At 40.6% G+C, this 26,096-nt stretch overlaps 1 protein-coding gene across 2 annotated transcripts; it reads left to right on the top strand.

Moving 5' to 3' along the window:
• Positions 1-350: 350 nt before the first annotated feature.
• On the top strand, positions 351-20,252 carry RASD2 (RASD family member 2). 2 transcript variants are annotated; one of them, XM_060776956.2, is made up of 3 exons: positions 351-849; positions 13,986-14,265; positions 16,932-20,252. In XM_060776956.2, exons 2-3 carry the CDS (start codon positions 13,995-13,997, stop codon positions 17,459-17,461), a joined length of 801 nt encoding a protein of 266 aa, XP_060632939.1. In that variant the 5' UTR covers positions 351-849; positions 13,986-13,994; the 3' UTR covers positions 17,462-20,252. The 2 variants fall into 2 exon arrangements, with proteins under 2 accessions (XP_060632939.1, XP_060632938.1); XM_060776955.2 differs by lacking the exon at positions 351-849 and having other exon boundaries at positions 13,980-14,265.
• The last annotated feature ends 5,844 nt before the right edge of the window (positions 20,253-26,096 follow it).

The following is a 26,096-nucleotide window of genomic DNA, read 5'->3' as shown; positions in this document are numbered from 1 at the left end:
GTCTGTTTGTTTGTTTGCTTTGTTCTGTTAGAAATGTAATATAATGGACTGGTTGCTCTGACACGACAAATAAATAAACAAATAAATAAATCACACTAGAGAAAATATCCCCTTAAAATCCGGTTTCTTCCTCCTGCAGGATTCTGGGGTTTGTCGTTTGAGTGAGGCTGTTAAAGGCTCCTTCCTAAACTACAAACCTCAGAATTCTGCAGGAGGCAGAAATTGGATTTAAAGTTGCTTTTTCCTCTAGTGTGATGAGGCAGCAGGAGAGGAAAGCAGGATATTAATAAAAAGAACAATAATAGTCTTGCCAAAAGTGGAGAGGATGCATTCCCTAGTTCCTGGGGATAGATGTCGCTTCAGAGCCCCCCAATAAGTTATCTGGATTTCCAGCTGCCAAGGCAATCAAGTGTCCAAGCTTGAGGTGGAGGGAAAGCGAGTGCCAGGTCTGGAGGGGAGTGAACTGAGACTCGTGGCGGAAGAGAGGAAGGCGAAGAGGGAGGGGAGAAGGAAAAGCGAGGGAGAGAGAGAGAGAGCGCGCCTTCATCCAAGTCCAGGAGGGAAGAGGCTGCACCTCCTGCTCCTTGTGCGTAAACTTTGAGCCATGCGCGTCCTGTGATTCAGCCCGGCTTGTCCTGAGGCGAGGAGGGGAAGAGCCCACGCCTCTCCAACAGCAGCCAGTTACCCTTCCCTTGCTTCCAACTCAAGGAAGGAGAAACAGCGGAGAATTGGAGAAGAAGGAAGCCTCAGCTTTCCACTCCAGCAGCCCTTGAGTCTCGTCCGGAGAGGCATCCCATCTGAGCGCTGCGCCACGAGCCGGGATTTCCTTTCCGAAAAAGAGAAAGAAAGGTAAGCCCAGGGACAAGAATCCCAGAACAAGAGCCCCAACACAAGCGGTTCCAGGGGAATGAGGTGGAGGAGATCTTTTTGGAGAGAACAGGTCGGGATCCTGCGGACCTGCTTGGCTCGCCTCTTCATCATTTATCCAGGGAGGAGGAAACCTGGCTGGAGAGAGTTGGCGCTCTCAATAGTAGAGAGACGGGTGTTTGGGGTTTTTTTTGAGTGTTCAGGGAGTAGAGGCGAGCCCCAAACCCAAAGCCTTACATTGGGACACAGCCTAGTTCTGCACTTCCAAAAATAATGTTTGAACTGCATTACATAATCAGTGCAGACCCATATCATGCCGTTTATTATATGGTTCTACACTGACCATATAATGTAGTTCAAACTGCATTGTTTGGCGGTAGAGCCAACCAAAGGGGAGAATCAAGTCGGTTTTGTTGTCCTTGCTGTAAAGCCCCCAAAGAGCGGGTTTCTTTTCAGGACAGGTGGATTGCCTCTCCACGCACTTTGGTCTTACCTGCAAAAATGATTTCTGTTCTGATGGGGTTCTCTGTGATGCTCTCCCTTTTGGTGGCATCAAGTCAGGAAATATTTACATATTACATATACCATGCTTTTAGGATGAAAAAGCAAAAAAAAAAAAAATCCAAAGAAATAATAGCTACTGTTTTGTAGTGGTTTGAGCCTTAGACTAGACCAGTGGTTCCCAACCTCTTTTTGACCAGGGTCAACTTCACTGGGAACCTGTTGACCAGAAACCAGTTGACCAGGGACCACTCTCCAACATTAGTACCAAAAGGGTTACGAATCAGTTTTTGGTCAACTTTAGAGTTGATTTGGTTATTTGGGATGCTGATTCAGAAAATTGCATTGGATAGATCACATCTAGTTTCTGATATAGAACTTATGCCATCCACTAGTCACAATCTGCTCACCCGCAGAAAACCATATTTAATAAGCCTCAGCACTATAAGAGGGTTTTGTGAGAGCAGTCACTCTCATTGCAACAATGTAGTAACTGTGAGGCTGCAGACCATATTTTAGTTCTCGCGGACCACTGGTGGTCCACGGACTATAGGTTGAGAACCACTGGACTAGACTCTGGAGACCAGAGTTTGTCCACTCAGCCTTGGAAATCTTTTGGGTTACCTTAGACAAGTCATACTCTTGCAGCCTTAGAGGAAGGCACTGGCCAACCTATTCTGAGCAAACCTTGCCAAGAAAACCCAGCAATGCATTTGCCCTTGGGTTGCCATTGGTCAGAAATAACAAGAAGAATGTAAAAAGCAATGTTAGTTCACTGGCAGCTATGAATAGGGAAAAGTGGTAAGTATCAGTTGGTCTCCAGGTGCTTTTTATCTGTCTGTCTCATCTAACTACCTAGGAGCCCCCAGTGGTGCAATAGGTTAAACCCTTGTGCCAGCAGGACTGAAGACCAACAGGTCGGAGGTTCGTATCGGGGAGAGCTTGGATGAGCTCCCTCTGTCAGTTCCAGCTCCCCATGCAGGAACATGAGAGAAGCCTCCCATAAGGATAGTAAAACATCAAAACATCCGGGTGCCCCCTAGGCAACATCCTTGTAGATGCCAATTCTCTCACACCAGAAGTGACTTTCAGTTTCTCAAGTTATTCCTGACACGAGAAATACATATATATCTAACTACTTATCATTAATAAAGCCAATAGCGCTGGGACTGGGGCGTAGAGAATAAACATTTGGGCTGAAACCAGCTTATAGTCAATTCACCAAGTCACTTTATAGTTTGTGTTGTTGAAGACTCACAGAATTTCTGTGATTTTTCCAGGTTGTATAGCCATGTTTTAGATAGTGGACATGATTATTCTTTGCTTGATGTCATGATTCTTTGCTTGATGTCAAACTGAGGCATGGAGAAAACAAAGAAATAACCATAAAGTGGGTTGCTGTGAGTTTTCTGGGAGGTATGGCAATGATCCAGAAGCATTCTCTCCTGACATTTCACCTACATCTATAGCAGGGAAGTGCCTAGTTTCCAACACACCTCACAACTTCTGAGGATGCTTGCCATAGATGTGGGTGAAACATCAGGAGAGAATGCTTTTGGAACATGGCCAGATATCCCAGAAAACTCACAGCAACCCACTTTATGGTTATTTCTTTGTTTTCTCCATGCCATGATTCATCAAGCAAAGAATCATGACCATCATATGTTACTGGAAAATCAGCAGAAGCATTTGCTTAGGGGAAAGTACTGAAATTTTAAATGTAGAGATGCCTGGGTGGAGGAAAAAACAGTCCTTTCGATCAAAGGTTCTGATGTTAGAGAACTCCAACTGTTATGAAAACTGAACTAGACATTATACAGAGTTCTGTACTTTTTATCCCTTTATTCAGTTCCCGCATCTATACTTCTCGCTCTATATCTAATCCTGGCTCTTTGCAAAATGGCCAAGATTTCCCTTTCCATCTCTCCAATGCACTCCACACAAGCAGATACCTGAAGGGTGTTCTGTGAATCAATAAAGGCAATTTCAGTGAGTCGGAAAAAGCTGCAGAGAGAAGTGCAAACAAAGGAAAAAGCATCTTCATGGGGCAGGGAAGATAATTGTTCTGAAGTGCACAGACTGTGGACTTTTAGGGAGCAATTCAAAGTCTAATAACTAGCTGCAGAAATCAAAGTGCCTGAGGCATTGAATAGCTGTGCATTTGGATGGATTTGAGCAGAAACCTTTCTAGAATCCATAATGGGGCAAATAGGCTTAGATTGTGAAGAGTGGTGTAGAGAAGATATTAAAACTAATACAATTGAAAAGTTGTGTCTTCAAGCAATCTCAGAGTGGATGCATCTGTGCATCTGCTAGGACAGAAGATAGTGCAGTTCACATGTATGAACATGGGGAGAACATTTCAGTTTGTTTACAAAATACCAGCATGACTAATGATATATTTGACCATTTCACCTTGCTCTCTCAATTCTGAGTGATGATGATGTTGCTGGCATATGGAAGGAAAGCCTTAAAACTGTGCGAGGAGGAAACAAAATGATGAATAACAATACCTCTGTTCACCTGGAGTGGGTTCGTGTCAATTTGAAAGCCCAGATCTGTGAAATAGAAATGAAAGATAAATAGAGAGTTCCCACACGAAGCACAATGATTTAAAATGCACCAATCTGTGTACCCCACAGACGCACAACAATATATTCGTATTGTGCTTTGTGTCACAGGTATAGAGGTGAAACACGGCATGAGTAAGCTTCTGATTTAAAGTTATCATCTTCCATTTATCAAATAATTGCAACAATTGAACCAATCTAATGTCCTATGACATCTTTAACCTAAACCTTTGCTTTATTAGGATCCATCATTGGAGTCAAACAACACTCTTCGGATTTGTTTATTTATTGTGTATCAAAAGCATTACATAAATTAGTATAATTTATACTAATTATAGTAATTAGTATACTAATGAGGAAATAAAATAGGGAGGATACCCTCCTCTTCATGACATCCTAACCAGGATGAATTAAAATATTGTACCTTGATATCAGAAATGGCAAACTTAGCATGAAATGTCTTTTAAAATGCAATGAAGAGTTAGTATATAAGATTGTATTTATCTTACTTGTAGCTTGAACCTAATCAATTTTATTCACACCAGTGGGTTTATCCACAAGGAAAGATACATAGGAGTGCAACCGTAGCATGAAACATAAGATTTTGAGGTAGATCTAAAACAGCCTTTGTCTCTGGATATTTGGAGATGCAGTGGCTACGCTAAACTACGCCTTTCATATTTGCACTGAAACAAGGCAATTTGGAAGTGTGTACTTTGTTTTAGTGCAATGGTTCTCAATGTTCCTAATGCTGTGACCCTTAATACAGTTCCTCATGTTGTGGTGACCCCCACCATAAAATTATTTTGATTGCTACTTCATAACTGTCATTTTGCTGCTATTATGAATCATAATGTAAATATCTGTTATCCAGGATGTATTTTCATTCACTGGACAGAATTTAGCATAAATACCCAATATGCCCAAATTTGAATACTGGTTGTGTTGGGTGGGGGGGGGGGATTGATTTTGTCATTTTGGAGTTGTAGTTGCTGGAATTTATGGTTAAACTTTAATTAAAGAGCATTCTGAACTCCACCAAAATTGGCACACAGAACTCCCATGGCCAACAGAAAATACTGGAAGGGTTTGGTGAGCATTGACCTTGAATTTTGGAGCTGTAGTTTACATACATCCAGAGAGCACTGTGGACTCAAACAATGATGGATCCAGACCAAACTTGGCATGGATGCTCAATATGCCCAAATGTGAATACTGGTGGAGTTTGCAGAAAATAGACCTTGACATTTGGAAGTTGTAGTTGCTGGGATTTATAGTTCACCTACAATGAGAGAGTATTCTGAACCTCACCAACGATAAAACTGGGCCAAAATTCCAACACAGAACCCTACTGACCAACAGAAAGTATTGTGTTTTCTGATGGTCTTTGGTGACCCCTATAAGACCACCTTGCAGCCCCCCCCCCCCCCAACAGAAGTCTCGACCCCCTGGTTGAGAAACACTGTTTTAGAGGGAGATTGTGCTCATAGAAGCCTCTGGGGCAGGTATTTCTTTTCTAAAACAATATATGCACTTCTCATGAGTCCTTAGCAAATTACAGGAAAGGAGATTCCACATGAATATTAGGAAGAACTGCCTGACCATGAGAAATGTTCAACATTTCTCTGAGGCAGTGGAACTCTCTGCCTCCAAGTGTGATGGAAGCTCCTTCCTTGGAGGCTTTAAACAGAGGATGGATTATCATTTTTCAGGGGTGCTTTGATTGTGCTTTTCCTTCATGGCAGGGGATTGTACTAGATGGGCCATGTTGTATCTTCCAACTTTATTATTCTATGATTCTATGGTCATTTACTTTCCATAAACCAGAAGTGATGTGTTTCCACTTCCTGTTATTATTGCTGTTGTTGTAGTTTGCATTCAGATATTTTCTGCCTTAAGGAGACCCTAAGGCACTGAGGTTTTTTGGCAAGATTTATTCAGATGGGGATTGCCTTTTCCTTCCTCTGAGGCTGAAAGAATAAGATCTGGCCAAGTCATCATCATCATTATTAACTTTATGTATACCCTGCCGTTCCCCCCATGAGGATGCAAGGCAGCTTACAACCACACAATCTAATGACAATCTAAAGCAAGGTAAATACAAAAAATAAACAAGCAATTACAGATTACTGTTTGGATACAAAAATAAAATACAATAAAAATACAATAAATATAGTTAAAATTTCATTTAAACCTCCCTAGCAGGCTGTCCCTCGTCCTCCCCCAAATGCTTGCTGGCACAGCCATGTCTTTACCTTCTTGCAGGTGGCTAACAGGGATAGGGCCATCCTGGTCTTCCTTGGGAGGGACTTCCAAAATCTGGGAGCAGCCACCAAAAAGGCCCTCTTCCTTGTTCCCACCAAACACACTTGAACAGGTGGTGGGGCAGAGAGAAGGCCCTCCCCAGATTATATTAGATATCTGACAGGTTTGTAGAAACAGTCCTTCAAATAATCTGGACCTGAGCTATACAGGGCTTTATAGGTCAAAACCAGCAAGTCATCCAGTAGGATTCCATGGCTGAGCAGGGATTTGAACCCTCCAGAGCTTGAATCCAATGCTCAAGCCAATCCATCATGCTGTCCATTGCTATTATAGCACTGAAATCCCAGAAGTGGACAACAGTGAAGTGGGATTCGGGAACATGAAAATCATCTCCACCTCTGATGAAACATGTTGTGGGATTTAAAATACCTATGGGTTGCCCCAGGCTCAGTGCAGTAGCAGCTGGAAGCTTCCATATCCACAAGTGATTAATCCACTCTGGGTTTTAGTCTTAACTGTAAAGACTCTATTCAAGGTAGTGAATGGATACAGTATCTTGCATCTTAAAAAAAATATTCTGACTAAAAGACCAGATTCATTACTCCACGAGCATAAAAGCCACAAGCCAATCCAACATAATGCAAAGGAAAACCATGACCAACTGTGGATATATTAATATTTGCAAAGATGCAGTGGTTTATAAATATTTTGGTGTATACTTAAGACTAAAGAACTTTGATTTGTTACCTTTTTGGTGAGATAATCAATTATATGGGGCACAATTGTTTTAAAACAAGATGTGCTGCTAAATAAGAATACGCAGATCGGGTTGTTGCAAAATATTCCAATGTTTGGCTCCAGATGCATCACCAGGGCAGTACCTTAAAGCTAACTGGCATAATAGCAGATGACTCCAGAAGAACAGGAGTATATCAGTTTTATTTTTATTTATTTAATTTTTTACAAACAATGATAATAGTAAGTACAAGGTAAAGGGCAAATGGAAGAGGCATTGAAAGTATCCTATAAAGCAGTGGCTCTCAGCCTTCCTAATGCCATGACCCTTAATACAGTTCCTCATATTGTGGTGACCCCCAATGACAAAATTATTTCCATTGCTACTTCATAACTGTAATATTGCTAATGTTATGAATCGTAATGTAAATATCTCATATGCAGAATGTATTTTCATTCACTGGACCAAATTTGGCACAAATGCTCAATACGCCCAAATTTGAATACTAGTGGGGTTGAGGGAGATTGATTTTGTCATTTAGGAGTTGTAGTTGCTGGGATTTATATTTCACCTACAATCAAAGAGCATTCTGAACTCCACCAATGATGGAACTGAACCAAAATTAGCACACAGAACTCCCATGACCAACAAAAAATACTGGGTTTGGTAGGCACTGACCTTGAGTTTTGAAGTTGTAGTTCACCTACATCCAGAGAGCATTGTGGACTCAAAAAATGATGGATCTGGACCAAACTTGGCATAGATAGTCAATATGCCCAAATGTGAACATTGGTGGAGTTTGTAGAAAATAGACCTTCACATTTGGGAGTTGTAATTGCTGGGATTTAGAGTTTACCTACAATCAGAGCATTCTGAACCCCACCAATGATAGAATTGGACCAAACTTCCCACATAGAACCTCCATGGCCCACAGAAAATACTGTCTTTGGCGACTCCTCTGACACCCCCTCAACACCCCCCAGGGATCCCGACCCCCAGGTTGAGAAATTCTGCTTTAAAGCCAAGGCAACCTCTGGAAATATTACTCTTGGATTACAACTTTCAGAATCCATCAACCATTATGGCGATAGCCTAACATTACCTTTCAACATTAGCTTTTAGGCTAGGAACATGGACCTGTTAGGTTCAAGATCAGAAAGGCTTTCAGTTTCCTGTTCTTGCTGTCTTTCCCCCAACATCTTTCCAAATGTTTCAATAAGTATTGCAATGAAGGCTCATGGAAGTTCTATGTATAACAAAATGAGTGTCTTGTACCCAAATATGATTTCTCCCAAATGGAGTTTTCCTTCACTTCCCAAATTTCTAGAATTACAGAGAATGAGATATTGAAAATCATTCATATCTAGGACTCATATTTGCTGTATTTGCATTTCCTTGGCAAGTTTGCCTTGCCCTTTGGTTTGAATGCCTAAATTGTATTTCTAAATATTCCCACCCACAGGCAGAACCAAGTTTGTAATATGCAGTGCATTGATGTCTTCAAAAGTAACACTATATTGAAGAAGGAAGTTAAAACTTTACATCCTCTGGTTATATTCCTTGACAGCTTTGTAACAGATCAAGGAGAAGAAGAACCTCCAAAAGAGACAATTGTAAAACAATAGATGGATATAAATTCTAATTGCACCATCTCTTGAAGTAAAACATGTAAGGAAATGTAAAAGACACAGCGCTGTGTTGTGGCCAGAATAATGCAACAGAACTCCAGAAGACCAAGGACTGAATCTTTGCTCAGACATCCTCAGTATTTGTTATGAATGACCTTGAGCAAATCATACACTCTCTATTTATGCCTGTGATAGGATTTTTATAATTTGGAATTGATTTGAAAGCACCAGAGATCCCATCCAAGCCTGGAAAGCTAAACAGAACAGGTTCAGTCATAGTAAGTTAGTACTTAGGGTCGGGGGGGACGACCACTGACTATTACCAGAAGCTATAAGCTATGATTCAGAGAAACATACTGGCAAAAACCACAGGTTGGATAAGCGAGACTCTACTGTATTTTTTAATCCATTGAAGACTGTTGCATTGGGTACACAGTGGCTGGAGCCTTGTCAAAATGGAGTAAATCCATTGACTTAACTGTTGGAATTGTGAGTTATCAAATAGGCAAATCCTATTGATTCGATTAATCTGTTGAGGAGTAAAAGTAGGATTTAGGGCTATGCCTGTTTATCTGGAACCTTCTTTTCAACCATTTTCTTATTTTTATACAAAAACTAGTTCTTATCCTAGTTGTAGTTGAATTGTGTCGCACAGGGTTGAAGTACAAAAGGTTGAGGAGTTTTTGACTGGCAGAGATGTTGGCATCCTCTGCGTGGGCTTTTGTCTCACTTAGACATTTTACTTCTATCCCCACAATAGCTTGCTAGAAAATTCATTCCCCGCCCCCTCTCCCCACACACAACAAAAATATATTGTTGCAAGCTGTTTGTACCATAATACACATTGCGTTAGTTGATTTTGAATGAGTACTTCAGAAGTAGGCTTTACAAAATGCCTACTTCTGGTGAAGTTGAAAAATTATAGACTTGGTTGGTGTAGATTGACACTGTAACCCACTTTTTCAAACTATCCTACTGAGAGGGGTTTATGGAGGCTATCATAATGTGCACATATACTTCAGCATTTTTCATTGTATCACTACATGGCTATAGATTGGCATGGGAACTGTAGCATGGGAAAATGAAGTCAACAAATCATTTTGGAAGCCAATTAAAATGAATCGTCTTCAAGAAATCATTATTATTACCCACGAGTGTTGCCATGAAACAGGTTTCAGATAATTACTAAATATTTAACCTACGTTAAATATTTAGTAATTATCTTGGATTCATATCCAATATTACGTATGTGTAATATTGGATATGAATTGGTTTCAGAACTTGATATTTCACAGCTGTTATTTGGCGGTATCTTATAGGTGGCATTCAATATCATTTAAATGTTGTCAGTAATCAATATGAATTGTGCATTACAGGCATATGGTATTAAATCCCATAAGTATCTTGACTGTGAGGTCTAATTCCAAATTTCTGTTCAAATCAAGAAAATTGCCAAGAAGTTTTAACAATGTGCAGTCAGCCCTCTGTATCCACAGATTGTGTATCCACAGATTCAACTATCCATGGTTTGAATATATTTTTAAAAGAAAAGTTCAGAAAGCAAACCTTGGTTTTGCCATTTTATATAATGAGAACCAATATACTATGCTATTGTATATCATGGGGGTTGAGTATCCATAGATTTCCCTATCCATGGGGGACTCTTGGAATCAAACCCCAATGGATACCAAGGGCCCACTGTAATCCTAAACAAATATCATAAATAAGTCTCATAAATTTAGTGAAATCTATGTGGAAGTGACTATTCCCATGAGCACAAGCCTAAAACATTGCACTCAAAGATAAAATTTGTAGAGCTAGTAAGTACCCTGAGGTTGTCCATCAACAGTGACCACTTGAACAGAAGACTGAACAGGCACATACAGTTACTTGTTACATTTCCCCCAATTATTATGACATATATTGTTACATATTCATTATTCTACATCTGGCACCTCTCTATATAGTAGCATGTGTGAAAGTCTACATCTTCATTTATCTTCTGTCATGGTGTCTACACTGTGAATCTTTGGTAGCTATTTATGTTGAGAAGATGCAATGTGTTGTGGATGTCTTTCATGGCCAGAATCAATGGATTGCTGTGAGTTTTCTGGGCTGTATGGCCATGTTCCAGAAACATTCTCTCCTAAGGAGAGAATGCTTCTGGAACACGGCCATTCAGCCCAGAAAACTCGCAGCAATCCACAGAAGATACAATGTTTAACCTGGGTGGATGGAGACATTCTACTACCTGGAAGTCTTTCACGACCTAAGATTTATGTTCCAAATCATAGCCCTGGTGGTTCACCAGACAGGGTAACCATGCACAGGTGTGTGGCTACCTGGTTCTAACTTTCATAGATGCTGCACACATGAACTTTCCAATGGATTGTTCACATCTGGCTGTCAAATTGTCATCCTGTGATTTCTGAAAAGAACATCAAACAATGTCTCTTCTCCCCCAAGTCATGGTACTTATAATACCAACGTTATTCTGTGTCTCCCTTTCCTTGCTCAATTTTATGCCCTTTTAAGACATCAAAAATCTAAGGCAAGTGCCTCATTCTACTTAGCATCCCTCCAAAACGCTATTATTTATCAAAATCTACAACAGGGCCAGCTATCCCTCCATGTTTCACACTGAGGCAGGAACAATTCTGTGTGTCTTAAAACATGTAATGAAAAACAGTACTCTTTGGTTCAGTAAAAATGTGTTTCCCCTAAGTATACTTGAAATAATAGTTTTATTCCAATTCACATTATGGAGCTTTGCCTCTGGGCTCTGACCATCCAGTTTTCTGCCTTCCCTATGTTCTTATATAGTATTAAACTGTCTGTTACACTATATTGGCCATGACAAAATGATGTTCTGCCTTATTTAGGGTTACAAAACAAAATCTGTACCAAAGTTAATTCATACATTGTTCCCTTAAGAGCTTGAAAAAGCTATTGGATTGGGCTACAGTCTTTTTTCACACTACATAATCATAGCAGTCTGGTACCACTTTAATTGCTCCATCCTATGGGGTTTTGTGAATTATTTAGAATATTCTGCTAAATAGCTCTAGTGTTTGACAAATAACAAATTCCAGGTTTCTGTAGAATACATCCATGCAGTGAAAGTGGTATCAACAAACTCATAGAATCATAGTGTTAGGGTGTATCTACACTTTAGAATTAATGCAATTTGACACCACTTCACTATCCATGGCTATTGCTATGGAATCAGGGGAGTTATAGTAAGATCTTTAACCTTCACTGCCAAAGAATGCTGGTAATCACAAAACTACATGTATGATTCCACAGCATTGCGCCATGACAATTGAACTGCATTACTGCATTATTGTACAGTGTAGATGCACCCTTGGAAGAGATCAGAAGGGCCATCCAGTCCAACCCCCTGCCTTGCAGAAGCACAAAATCTAAGCGTTCCCCACACATGGTTATCGGTATATGCTGTAATGATGTAGTTGGGAAGGTCATTATGCCTACAAGAACCCTGGGTGGAGGATTTGATTTGAGAAGCTATAATTCACAAGTATATTTGCCAAGATCTGAGAAAAGTGACCCAGGCTCCCCCAGCTCTTAGTAGGAACAGCTGTTTTGCTGTTGATACAGAACTTTAAAATGAGTCAAGATATTACATTTTTTAAGATTGGAAAATAAACAAAGATGAGCAACCAGATCTGGGAACATATATAATCCAAAACCCAGTCTTATATAAGCAGTGCATAACAAAATAAGCCACTCTTTCTTTCACAACAACTTTGTTTGAGCTTTACCTAGAAACGGAACTAACTGGACCTCTTTCCATATTTGAAGTCTAAATATAAGCTTCCCCCTGCTTTTGCCACATATATCAATGCAAAGATATGCATCTGCCAAAGCCCTGCATTTAGAGAAGTGAGCTCTAAACATATATTTATGCAACAATAAGAGTGCGTGCATGCATGCATATGCATGAATGCACGTAGTGTATATCCTCCTATATTTCATAGTTGAAAAATGAGACACATTTGGCCAGGTAGCATTACATGGGGCTAAAACCCTATCTACATTGGCCAGAAACCCCCAAATTGTGGATATTTTGAAAAGGAGCTAAAAAAAAGTAAGTTTCTCAAGATTAACTGGGACTGTCCCTGTCAGATTGAGACAGCTGGTGGAGATGGTTTGTGTAAGAGAGAGAGAAAGGAGGGAAAGTGAGGGAGGGGAGGAGGAAGCTTTAGTACCATGAGTCAGACTATGGCTCCATCAAGCTCAGAATAGTCTACTCAACCTGCCAACAGCTCTTCAATGTTTCAGGTCAAATTCTTTCCTAGTCTTACCTGGAGGTTCCTAGGGCTTGCTGGTAATCTCCGATCCAAGTATTAATTACACCGAGCCCTGTTTAGCTTCTGCAAACAGACAAAATTTGTCATGAGTTCACAGAGGCATGGTGCATCTAGCATGACAATATGGCTACCTTTATAACATGACAATATGGCTACTTCTGTGAACTAATACCTTTAATATCAAAATTAACAAAGCTCTGTAAGTGTGTCTTGTTGTGTGACATTTATTATAGGGTACCCTTCTATATTTTCCTTTTTATCATGATGTGAGTTTAGTAGTTGGAAAGTACATTTAAAAGCACTAGAGTTCCCGTAATTTTCAGTGTCTAACATGTTTATGCTCTGATCATGTGCAAAATATTTTTTTCATTCCTTATCTCATCTGGGGACTCTTTGTTCAGGTATTATGTGTGTGTGGGCCATTATTGTTTTGGGAAAGACAATGCAAAATGCATTTCCATGTCATACTTCTTTGAGCTGTCTTCAGATAAAGCATCCCAAGAAGATAGTTTTTTGTGATTTCCTTTGTGGGGACATAATCTCCACTACAGAAGTGGGGATGGGATACATACAGGTTTTCCAATCTGGCAACATGAAAATGAAGTATAAGATTCTTAAGTGATCTCCATGCAATTTTGTGTTTTTTTCGCAGCATTGACACTATTTGAATGCACACTCTTATCTTAAGTGTCAAAGCATGAAACCAGGTCTGCCAAGGAGGGAGATGGTGATGCAAGGAAACCTTCCTGATATGCTCCCATTGCCAACGTATGAACATTTTGGGTCAGGGTAGAGGTGTGTCCTGAGACAACCCAACAGTAGATTCCTTACTTTAGTTCATCCTAGTGCCAAAGCCTAGAGAAGTTACTTATTTGGACTATAATTCTCAAAACTTCCTAAACAGCATGACCACGTTGAATGGGAGCTCCTGGGAACTATAGTCCAAAAAAAGAACTTTGTCAAGTTCTGCCTAACAATGAATTTGTTGCTTGGAGTCTCAGTTCTGCACTGTCATTTCTACATATTTTTCTGGACTTGTAACTTTTCACTGTCAAGAATAAAACATTTATTTTATTATTCCATGCAGATTCAAGCAATGATGAAAACTATGTCCAGTGGGAACTGCACCTTGAGTGTGCCGGCCAAGAACTCCTACCGGATGGTTGTGCTGGGAGCCTCCAGGGTTGGCAAGAGTTCCATTGTCTCACGGTTTCTCAATGGTCGCTTTGAAGACCAGTACACACCCACAATTGAAGATTTCCATCGCAAAGTCTACAACATTCGCGGTGACATGTACCAGCTGGACATCTTGGATACTTCTGGGAATCACCCATTCCCTGCCATGAGAAGGCTTTCTATTCTCACAGGTTGGAACTTTTATTTGTATATTTGGGTTACTAATAGCTGTTCAAGTCAGCCCAAGTCAAGACAAACCACTTTGGGGGAGAACAAGCAAGTCCCTCATCAGAGATTGATTGTATGGGATGGAGGTGTGTAAGGCTGAAAATAATAGGCAAAATCGCATACACTTTATATCCCATGTTTCCAAGCACATTTTAACTTTGGATTTCCTGTACAAAGGACATGCATTGCATAGTGCATTGTAGTGGGCTTTTTTTTTTTAAGGAAGGACATCCTAGTAACTGCCTATCATGTTTTTGATGCACCTTGGAAATAGTTTTATCAGTATTTTTATTGCATCTTGTAGTTCTGTAGTTTTCATATCTCTAGATTATTTATTTAATACCATATTTCTTCAATTCTAAGATTTGTTAGATGCACTACCAACAGAAAACAATATGTTAATATAAGGGAAAGTGTATTTCAGAATGAAGGAAATACAGGAGTTAAACATGAGAGCCAAACCTCAATGAATAGTGACAAGGTTTCTAACCGAAGCTCTTCCCAGCCCTTTCTAGTGATTTCTAGCATAAAGTGATGTGTTTCAATGGCAAAGATCATGTTTTAATACCAATGGCTGGTGGTGTGCAGGTATCACAGCTCGACACTTTAGCAATGGTTTTGCCCTAAAAATGCCTCTGGTGACAATGGCCAAAATAGATGTTATATATTTTTCTTTTCTACATTCTCCTTCAGTTGATTTCTCTTAACTATATACTTTGAATTTAGGTAAATGTGAGATGAATTTGCCACCTCAACTGCTGAGGCACATTTTTCTGGTGAATTCAAATTGTGGAACTAAAAAAATATGGATTCCTCTAAACACCTAGTTTGACCATTGCCATCTCAAGAAACATTGAGTTCCATTTAGGAGAAAAGCAAGATATAAAGCAATAAATCAAATAGAGAAATAACTTACCTCCACAAAAATACTGCAAAGAGACACATAGCAGAAAACCTCAGGAAAAGAGCTCAGTATGGAAGTGATTATTGTGATAAACTAATTCTGTCGTGCAGAAAGGTCGTTAAACTTGCAAACCTGTGTTTGTCTCATTCTAGTGGAAAACATTTAAACATTAAGGATTTCGTAAAGCTCTATGTGTATAAAAACCCCTTTAGATTATTCTTCAGATGCTGAATCAATCTAAGTCTTAAAGTCAAGTCCCATATTTTTTTGAATACTGTAAGGAGCACTGTATCACAGCGGTGATAATCCTGCTAACAGGGGTCCTTTTATGTTTTGAAAAGCATGTGGTTTAGGTGGAGAAGGAAGGTGGGGAAGGAGGTCATTTAACACTGCAGCATTGTTGTGTCTGGAGGATGCTGCTAAGGGGAATGAAAGAGAAGGAAATAATAAAAGAGACAAAGAAAATAGAAACTTCAAGCAAAAAGGATTAAGTTTTTTATTAACACTCATGCTGCAGCTGTCGCTTTTAGAGCTTGACAAAGTTACTTCTTTTGGATCAAAAGTTGCAGAATTGACCTCCATCTTCTGGATAAAAACGTTTCTGCAGCATTTTTGCCCAGGCAGAAGGTATTAAGGGTCAAACCAGATGTTCAAAGGAATGAATATTTTCCTTTCATGATGGGGTTCTATAAGAGATGTGTCATACCCTCTAATTGTCCCAGTTTTCCAGTCTGGATTAATCCTCTGTTGTCTCACTTTTCAGCTGCATTTAAATTGTCCCAGTTTCTCTCTTCTCCTCCCATGTTCTTCCTTTGTTCTCAGCTTATTTCTATTGCTACTAACTGAGTTGAAAATTCAAACGTAGTTCCCATTCAATTAACTAAGTAAGAAAGAGAAGCGGGGGCAGAATCTTACCCTTCCCAACAGGCTCAGGCCAAAGCAAAATGCTGCAGTTCATGGATTCTTCCTCAATGATAACATTTGCCATCTTGATATTGCTTGGCCACAGGTGCCCTAATTTTCATCTGTGAAATGTTGGAGGGTTTGATATCTGCCTCAGCAATCATAGGATCTCATCACATATACTTTTTATCCCATGTCTCCAAGCACATTCGAGATCCAGAAGCCAGGGGAGAGTGTGGGAAACTGTGGGGCAGTGTCCAGCTTCACACCCTTACCATTGTGGGTCATGGGTTTGCCATTCCTTGACATTTCCATGCTGTCTCTGACTTCCTTGCATACTGTGCCTGACTCCCTCAGTGAAAATACGGGTAGTCAGCCATCTCCTCAAGGCTCCCTCTTAGTGTGATGCCAGGACGGAGCCTCACCAGAAGTAGCCCTGCGTCATTTCATGGGCTCTGGTGGACTCTGTCCCAGCAGCGTACCAGCAGCATGCAGAGACAGGGAAAGCAACCAATCTGATGAGGTAGATAGTGGACAGATTCTTGAAGCTGTAGTCTGAAAAGGGTAATTTTGTCAAGTTGTGGTTATTTCCTCCATAAAGGTGAATAACAGCATAAAGAAATTTTAACCATGGCTGGAGGCCATTTTCAAAATATGATTTTGCATTGATACATTGCATATATATATATATATATATATATATATATATATATATAACACTGTATAGAATATAAACAAGTTTTTTTTCACTGATTTGTGTTCTGACATATGCAGTAAATAGGTCATAACAGATTGCCTCTCCTTTCTGTTGGAATGTTACAGGCGATGTTTTCATCCTAGTCTTCAGTCTGGATAACAGAGAATCCTTTGATGAAGTCAAGAGATTGCAGCAACAGATCCTTGAAGTCAAGTCATGCCTAAAAAACAAGACTAAAGAAACAGGTGACCTGCCCATGGTGATCTGTGGTAATAAGCATGATCATGGTGAACTGTACCGCCAGGTGAGCTCTGAAGAAGCCGAGAAGCTCGTCTCCAGTGATGAGAATTGTGCTTACTTTGAAGTCTCTGCCAAGAAGAACACCAATGTAAATGAGATGTTCTATGTACTTTTCAGTATGGCCAAGTTGCCCCATGAGATGAGTCCTGCCCTTCACAGGAAGATTTCTGTCCAGTATGGTGACACCTTCCACCAAAAGTCCTTCAAACTGAACAGAGTCAAAGAGTCAGATGCTTATGGTATGATCTCTCCCTTTGCTCGACGACCCAGTGTCAACAGTGACCTGAAATATATCAAATCCAAAGTTCTCAGAGAAGGGCAAACAAGGGAGAGAGAGAAATGCACAATCCAGTGAAAAGAACTCTATTGAGATGGAGTATGTAGAGTATGCACCGTGCCTTAAAAAAGAAAATGGCTGATCCGAGAAGATTGGCAATGGATCTGTGAGGGCCAAGCAATGACCGAAAATCACAGTCATGAGAATAAGGCTTGAAAACACTTTGTCAACAGTACCGCACCACTGTTGTAAGGAGGTGATTTCAAAGGACAGTATTGTAAATACTTGAAGCTGTCTGGTAAGTAGTTACCACATGCAGCACCTATGACTTGTTCTTTTGTTATTAAGAAAAGCACCCAGTTTCCTATTTGTTTTTGTTTTCTTTGAAGAAACTGGGTGTAGAAACAAGGCTGAAGATCAGCACCATGTGAGAACATTTGCTAAGGATGACTGTCACCTGGATAGTTTTGCTGAATTTCCATGATACAGTGGATAACTTTCTTGTCAAGATGAAAAACAGAGGAGCTTTTCTCCAATTCTTCTTCAGAAATTGCGCAACTTTCTATCTTGGTATAAAGAATTGAGAGTGGCTTCAAGACCATTTGTATGTACATATCTATATGTATATTTCTGATTGTCCTTCAGTGAATTTGTCTGGTCTGAAGAAGGAAAAATGCACCTTTTAACATGGCAGTGGCAATTCTTCATAGCATTGATACAAATATCACTTGGCATTCTGGCTTTAATTTTGTTTTTGTTTTCCGAGCAAAAGCAGATGGCAAACTATCTGTTTTAACTCAAATGTGAGCTAATCAGCAAGTATGATCTGGAAATGCCAACTGTTTCCAAGTTACATAATATGTATGGTAACTTTAACTTGTACTGTAAAACCTAGCACATTTGACTGCTTCATGTGATTTTCTGTTCCTAAGAGGAATATCTAGAGGGGAAATTTGACTCTTTACACTCCAAATCCCACCCATCCTCACTCAGCATAATAATGCTTCTATTCAGTGCTCTGTCCCTCAAAACTAGGGCTTGGTAATTTTATTGGACTAACTTTTTAAAACTCTCAAATGGGTATAGACAGCAGCCTCCAGGAGTTCTGGAATTATAATACAAAAAGGCTATTCTCCTAAACCCTGCTGACAAGCACAGTGGCTGTGTAATACCAAATCTCATGATCTGCCTGGTGCCTTGCACAGCTTTCTCACATCATGGTTATTTTCCTGGACTTACATCTATGTTACCCTATGTTTGCAGGCTGTGAACTCAGCTAAATATTTTTAAATTTAACCTGCAAAAAATGAATTTGGGACTGTAATCCAGGGTGGGTTTATTTCATAAAGGGGGCACAATTGAGTGAGTACATAGCTGGGAATAAGTTAGCAAGATTTCTTTTTGATTATGCAAGCACAGAACTGGACTGCGAGTACAATTAACATCAGTGGACATTTACCTTCATATTAATGTACATAGTACAGGTTGGGTATCTTTTATCTGAAATGATTGGGATCAGAAGAGTTTCAGCTGTCAGATATTTATGGATTTTGGGATATCTGTGAAATGGCAGAAAACCATGCCTTCCTCCATTTTACAGATCCTCAGATCTCTCTCCAGCCTCACATCTCTTTCCAGTCTTGGGCTATTTGTTTGCTACTTATACTGTGTATGAAAAGCTGGTCCGAAAAGGGACTGAGGATCTGAGAGATTGAGGACATAAGGGACCGTAATTTGTGGGGAAGGTACAGGAGATCTCTGGAGAGCCAGCCATCCATCCATTTCCACCTTGTAAACAAATGAGCAAGAGTGTTGCACTGACCCCTTGAATGTGAACGTATTCAGCTGATGACAAAAGTTTTGTATTTTAGAACATTACAGAGCTCAGGTTCAGGATGCTCAACCATATAGAACTGAATCCAATCTAGATTTGTCAAATATTCAAATAGCAGTGAAAAGTCTGATCCCAGGATCTGATTTAGCTAATCAAATAAAACAAACCTGCAAAACTCAGTTTAGAAAAGGGTTGTCTTCAAAGTCACAGCCACTGTTTATGTGAGTGCCAGAGTGCAATGCACAAGTTTAGTTTGATTTGAAGAATGTCAGAAAATTTTTAAAATCATAATACAAATGGTTTTACTCTAGGTTTATTTATCTTTTCATGCCATAGCCTGCCTTGGCCCAGTTCTGTGTTTTGTGCCTGTTGCTCTTGATAGGGAGCCACCACAATAAAAATGGGATGCTCCAGCCCCATCGATACATAATACTCCCATCCAAAGGTCCTTTGCCTATTCCAGTCTCCTTTTTTCACTCCTTCTTTTGTTCCTTAGTGTGCTGGGACAACAGTGTGCACTGATAATAGTAATTTTTAAGGGAAAAATTACCTCAAACATGAATGTGCATTGGAGTGTGTTTGTGTGCAAGTGTGTGCGTGTGTGTGTAAATATATATACGGGTGCAATGTATGTTTGTTGCAGGGAGAAGACCTCAGTTATGTCAACATACTGTGTGCACAGTGTGGATTATAGATATTCTAGATATTCTGTACCAGCCGTTGATGATATGACACCTCTGTGTTCTATTATACCTCATGTTCTGTAGATATGTAAATGGTACTGTGTGCTCTACAAGCTGTACTGAGGCTGAATGAATGTTCACTCTGATATCTGACTGGTAACAATGTTTGAAGCATATATGCAGAGGTCATTAACAAATAAAATTACAATCCTCCTATTCCCCAACCACTTGCCCTTCTTTGCCTTGCAATGTAAAAAACAGTATTGTCTAATTTCTTCTAGTGCCATGACGACTATCTATATTATTTTCAAGTGACTCAGAAAAACTTGTACAATAAAAATATATAAATATAATTTTTTCCAAATAAATCTGTGTTATTTGTTAACTTTGTGTTGGATGTTCTGCATTATCTCAAATTAGGAAAGCAGCCAGTGACAAGTTACTATATGTCCCAGTTGGGTGTGTTCGTAGAAAAGACATGGGTTGGGGATAATGTATTCTTAAAGCAGAAATTTTCACTGACCCAGCAGAACTCACAAAGTGAGAGAAAGGGATGCCACCACTTCAAATGTCCTTGATAGTTGATGCTGAAATCAACAGTACAAGGTGCTTTTACATGTCCTCGCTATGGATTCAGTCAACCGGTGACCATAAATCTCTCTCAAAGAAGAATTACTGCCTTGCTTCAAAGGGTGGACAGCTTATTTCTCCCAAGATTTGTTCCTTCTCTATTTGGAGTGGGAGGACATTAAAGGATGAACACTAGCTAAACATTTCACACACATTCATCACAGAGCTTAGAATACTGGCAAAGGTTTGTGGGAATTTTGGAAATAGAAGCATGTAATCAACTTTCCTCATTTCTGAGAGCTGACCACAGGAAGCTGACTGTTGTTTCCAAAGTGAAGCTGAACAAAGTACTACAAAAAGAATGATAAACAATTACAGTAAGACTCTTTGTGACACTTCTCCAGGGAAGCCTTGGTGGAAAACAAGAAGGAAGAGAAGCAGCTATTTTATGATTGTAGGATCATGGGGTATCCAAGACAAATAATTGTTCTTTCAAATTGACTATGACTTATGGCAGTCTCATCATAGCGATTTTATAGCAAGATTTATTCAGAGGTGGTTTGCCAGTGCTCTCATTTGGATATAGCCTAGAATATTCTTTCACAATTCTTTCGGAGTATTAACCAGGTGTAATCCTGCCCTGAGATCATCCATGACCTAATGCCTTCAAAGTATTCAGTCTGGTATATGAAGAATGGTGCAAGGGAACTGTTTGTTACATATAATCAGCAATGTCACAAGTATGTTCAAAAGCTGATCTTGTTTATGCTTATGTTTAAGAGAACATATGTTGGAGTACTAGGGAAATATGACAATACCCATAGAGATGTGCACTATTTTTGAGATATGCCTATCTTTCAAAGAATACAAATGGGGAACAAATTTATTATTTATTATTTATTTAAAACTTTATATCCAGATCTTCTCTACCTCCATAGAGGGACTCAGACCGGCTGACAGCAAAAATGCAATGCTAACACTAAAATCATACATCAACATTAAAATTAACCAATACATATAGGAAAAATTACATAACAGCCGTTCGCCAAGATAAAATCATGTCCAACTCAGTCCATATATTCAGTCCATATATTGTGGTCAATAACTTTGGCCGATTGCCAGTCTCAGACATCATTCTGCAAAAGCTTCGTTCCACAGCCACAAGTTTTCACTAGCTTCCTAAAGGTCAGGAGGGAGGGGGCAGATCTAATTTCATTCGGGAGGGAATTCTATAGCCGAGGAGCCACCACAGAAAAGGCCCTGTCTCTCGTTCCCACCAGACGCACCTGCAAAGGTGGCGGGTCCAAGAACAGGGCCTCTCCAGACAACCTTAATACTCTTGATGGTTCATAGGGGAGAAGGTAAACTGGGCCGGAACTGTACAGGGTTTTGTAGGTTAAAGCCAGCACTTTGTATTGTGCTCGGAAGCTAATTGGCAGCCAGTGGAGCCGGGGCAACAAGTTGTATGCTCCCTGTACCCCACTTCCATTAGTAGCCTGACTGCCGAGCATTGAACTAATTTCAGCTTTCGGGCAGTCTTCAAAGGCAACCCCACGTAGAGAGTGTTGCAGTATATGGGATGTAACCAGAGCGTGGACCACCGTGGCCAAGTCAGACTTCCCAAGGTACGGGCACAGCTGGCACACAAGTTTTAACTGTGCAAAAGCTCTCCCAGTCACCGCCAAGACCTGGGGTTCCAGGCTCAGCGATGAGTCCAGGATTACTCCCAAGCTGAAAACCTGCGCCTTCAGGGAGAGTGTAACCCCATCAAGCACAGGCTGTAGCCCTATGCCCTGTTCGGCCTTACGGTTGACCAGGAGTACCTCTGTCTTGTCTGGATTTAGTTTCAATTTGTTCGCCCCTCATCCAGTCCATTACAGTTGCCAAGCACCAGTTCAGGACTTGAACAGCCTCCTTAATAGCAGGTGGGAAGGAGTGACAGAGTTGGACATCATCTGCATACAAATGACACTGTAACCCGAAAATCCAGATGATCTCCTCCAATGGCTTCATGTAAATGTCGAATAACATAGGGGACAATACTGAGCCCTGCGGGAGCCCACAGTACAATGGCCATGGGGCCAAGCAGGAGTCCCCTAACAACGCCTTTTGGGAGCGACCTTCGAGGACTGGAGCCACTGCAATGCAGTACCTCCAAGGCCCATTCCTGCGAGGCGTCTCAGAAGGATACCATGGTCGACGGTATTGAAGGCTGATGAGAGGTTCAGCAGAACCAACAGGGACACACACCCCCTGTCTAGCTCCCGCCAAAGATCATCAACAAAGGCGACCAAGGCTGTCACAGTACCATGTCCCAGCCTAAAGCCAGACTGCACCAGATCTAGATAATCAGTGTCTACCCAGAATTCATGGAGTTGCCAGGCCACAACACATTCCAGGACTTTGCCCAAATAGGGGAGATTGGAAACTGGCCGATAGTTGACGAATTGAGTGGGGTCCAGTGATAGTTTTTTCAACAGCGGTTTTATCACAGCTTGTTTTAAACTGGCTGGAATGTTGCCTTCCCGAAGTGAGGCATTAACCACCACCTTTACCCACTCTCCCAAACCCCCTCTGGCTTCCTTTACAAGCCAGGATGGGCAGGGGTCTAGGATGCATGTGGTCGCTCTCGCCTCTCCAAGAATCTTGTCCACATCCTCAAGCTGAATAGATTGAAATGAATCCATCAAAACTGGACAAGCAGGTGCTCATGTTACATCTTCAGAGACTGCCGTTAACATGGTGTCAAAGCCTGAACGGATCAAACACACATTACAATCCAGAAGGTGATTATCTAGATTCTAGATTTTAGAAGGTCCTGGGAGTAAGTTTGTAACTGCCAGCTTGTTTATTCTCTAATTGCCACTCAATGGAATATATTTTGCATGGAAGATATTTTCTCCAGGTTTCCACAGAGACCATCTCTCTTAGGTGACAGTGATGAATGCATTGTTTGCGGTCCTGTTTGCACCAAGTGAAAAGCAGAAGTATTTTTCTGCAAACATTATTTTATTTATTGACCCTTAGAGTGCCTTTGGATATTTACAGGATGCGAGGGAAATGCATGATTCATTTGTACTTCCTGTTTCCTCATTCTCAGGTTGTTAAAACTTATACTAAGAGCATAAAAAGAGCACCACTGGATCAAGAAAAAAGTCAATTTAGTTCTACCATCCTACTTCCCAACAGTCATTATACCTATAGAAAGCTGGCAAACAAAACATGAATATAATTGCTCCCAAAAATTCTAATTTAAGGACAGGTTATACTGGACTTAATACCTAACTGTTGTGATGGGTAGCCATTGATATGTATATTTTGTAGATCCACTTTAAAAGCCATTCAAGTGACTCACATGAAAGTTATTCTCATAGCTAAAATATTAGGAATGGCCTATAATTTTTCAAAGCTATACAAAGACAGTCAGGTTTTTCTAGCAAGGAAACCCTACAAGCATCACTTCCTGCCCCTGCAAGGAAAAGAGCAAATACAGGCATATCTTGCTAACATAGATTAGGTTCCAGAGCACTGCTGCAATATGAATATCACCTTAAAGTGAATCACAGCCTTTTTTAAAGTTGGCAATGCATATAAAAGCCTTAGAACATATTCACACTATCCTGTAGTGAGTGAGAAATACTGCTAGGCCTAAACAACTTAAAATAGTAAACATAAAATTGTCAAAGTATGATACTGAGAAACAAAATGCACCAACACTGTAAACAGCATCAGCATGAGTCACTGTGTATTTGGAACACCAACATGGTGCTCTGCTTTGACTGTTGGAGACCAGGGTTCAAATCCTGGCTCAGTCATGGAAACCCACTGGGTGACCTTGGGCAAGTCACATTCCCTCAGAGAAAGGCAAAGACAAACCTACATTGAACAGATTTTGCCAAGAAAACCTTGTGATAGTGATGCTGGAAATTTCAGGTTTTTCAAATACCCATGGATACCAAGGATGCCTGGCAAGCTTCACTAACCACAGAAATTTCACCAGGTTGAAGGCAAATGACAGGGACTTTATTCAATCTGCACAGAAGACACACTTGTACAGCAGCGAGTGCTCAAAGGGTACAAGCTCAAAACATAAGAATAAAGCAGGCATTTTTATACACAAGAGTTTTCATGCATTAACATTGCTACATTTTGAAACTCACTCTCTTTCCTGATTGGTGGGTGCCAAGAAGCTGACCAGCTTTTCCCAGGCCTTTGATTGGTTGAGAGGCAGGCTTTAGCTGGTGCATGCCCTGATTGGTGGAGGTGGTGATGACGCAGCTGGGGATCTCCTCCGAGCAGGGAAGGAAGGCCCTGGGGCTTCCAATGAGCTGGCAGAGGTGGTTTCTGGGGCCGAGAGGTCTCCAGGGGCTGGTGTCCAAACTGAGTGTGTTGCAATGGGATGCTGAAGACAAAGTGAGTCCAAAAAGATTATTGATAAGATTATGTAGGTTCCGGTTGCAAAGACAATGAGTGCTAGATTCTCAGACAGTTGCCCATGCTGGGGAGACAAAGAAGGGGTCCCAGAACTGTCTATTGGTGATGGTAGTACAATCAAAGTTTCTTCCTAGGGTTTTGTCCAGTGGATAGCTGAGATAGGAAAGTTCCGAGTGGCAAGCAGGTGGTTTCCCACTGGCATGCAAAAGATTCTTTGTCCAACAGATTATGTCTCATCTCTGGTTCTCACACAAAGTTTGGGAAGGGTATCTGGAATGGCTAGGGTTGCTCAAAAGGTTATTACAGTTCATAAGTTCATGTACATTTGCCTTTTTTCATATAAACAAGATGATAATAATAAAAATATAAAGATATAAAAGATATAAAAGATAGAGTTCATGTGGTGAAGGAGAGGGGGCTCACTGTGGCTGCTTGCAGGACATGAAAGGTCATTTGCCTTATTGGTTTTAATTAAAATATAGAAAGATACTTTGTATTATAGAGGGTCTGGAAATAGTGATATATGATACATTGTAGCAGTAGCTTGGTTTGGGTGTGAGGGAATGGGGGCATGAGGCAATATTTAGCGGAGCTCTGGATGAGTGCAGATGCAGACCAGCTCAGGCTGAACACCTGAACAATTCCATCAGCGTTGCCTCCAAAAAATGCTGCAAATCTCTTGAGAAGACAGCATGCTGGAAGCAACAAAGATCACCAGCATTGAAGCAATACTCCTACACCATCACGTTGTCTGTATGTCCGATCACCGTCACCCAAAGCAGTTACTATACTCCTAACTCAAGAACGGAAAACGTAATGTTGGTGGACAGGAAAAGAGAGTTAAAGATTGGCTTAAAGCCAACCTTAAAAACTATGGCATAGACACTGAGAACTGGAAAGCCTTGGCCCTTGAGCACTCTAGCTGTAGGTCAGCTGTGACCAGCTGTGACCAGCAGTGCTGTGGTATTCGAAGTGGCAAGAATGGAGGGCAAAAGGGGGAAATGTGCCAAGAGGAAGATGTGTCAAGTCAACCGTGACTAGGACCGCCTTACACCTGGAAACCAATGTCCTGACTGCGGAAAAACATACAGATCAAGCCACCTACGTATCCACCACCAAGACACTACACTTGGAGGTCCATCATCTTTGGACTGCAAGAGATCGCCTAAGTAAGTAAGCATGTGGGGAATTT

Source organism: Anolis sagrei, chromosome 5, assembly GCF_037176765.1.
Source record: "Anolis sagrei isolate rAnoSag1 chromosome 5, rAnoSag1.mat, whole genome shotgun sequence".
Taxonomy (NCBI): Eukaryota; Metazoa; Chordata; class Lepidosauria; order Squamata; family Dactyloidae; genus Anolis; species Anolis sagrei.
Note: the sequence above shows the minus strand (reverse complement) of the source record. Positions and strands in the feature narration are given on the sequence as shown.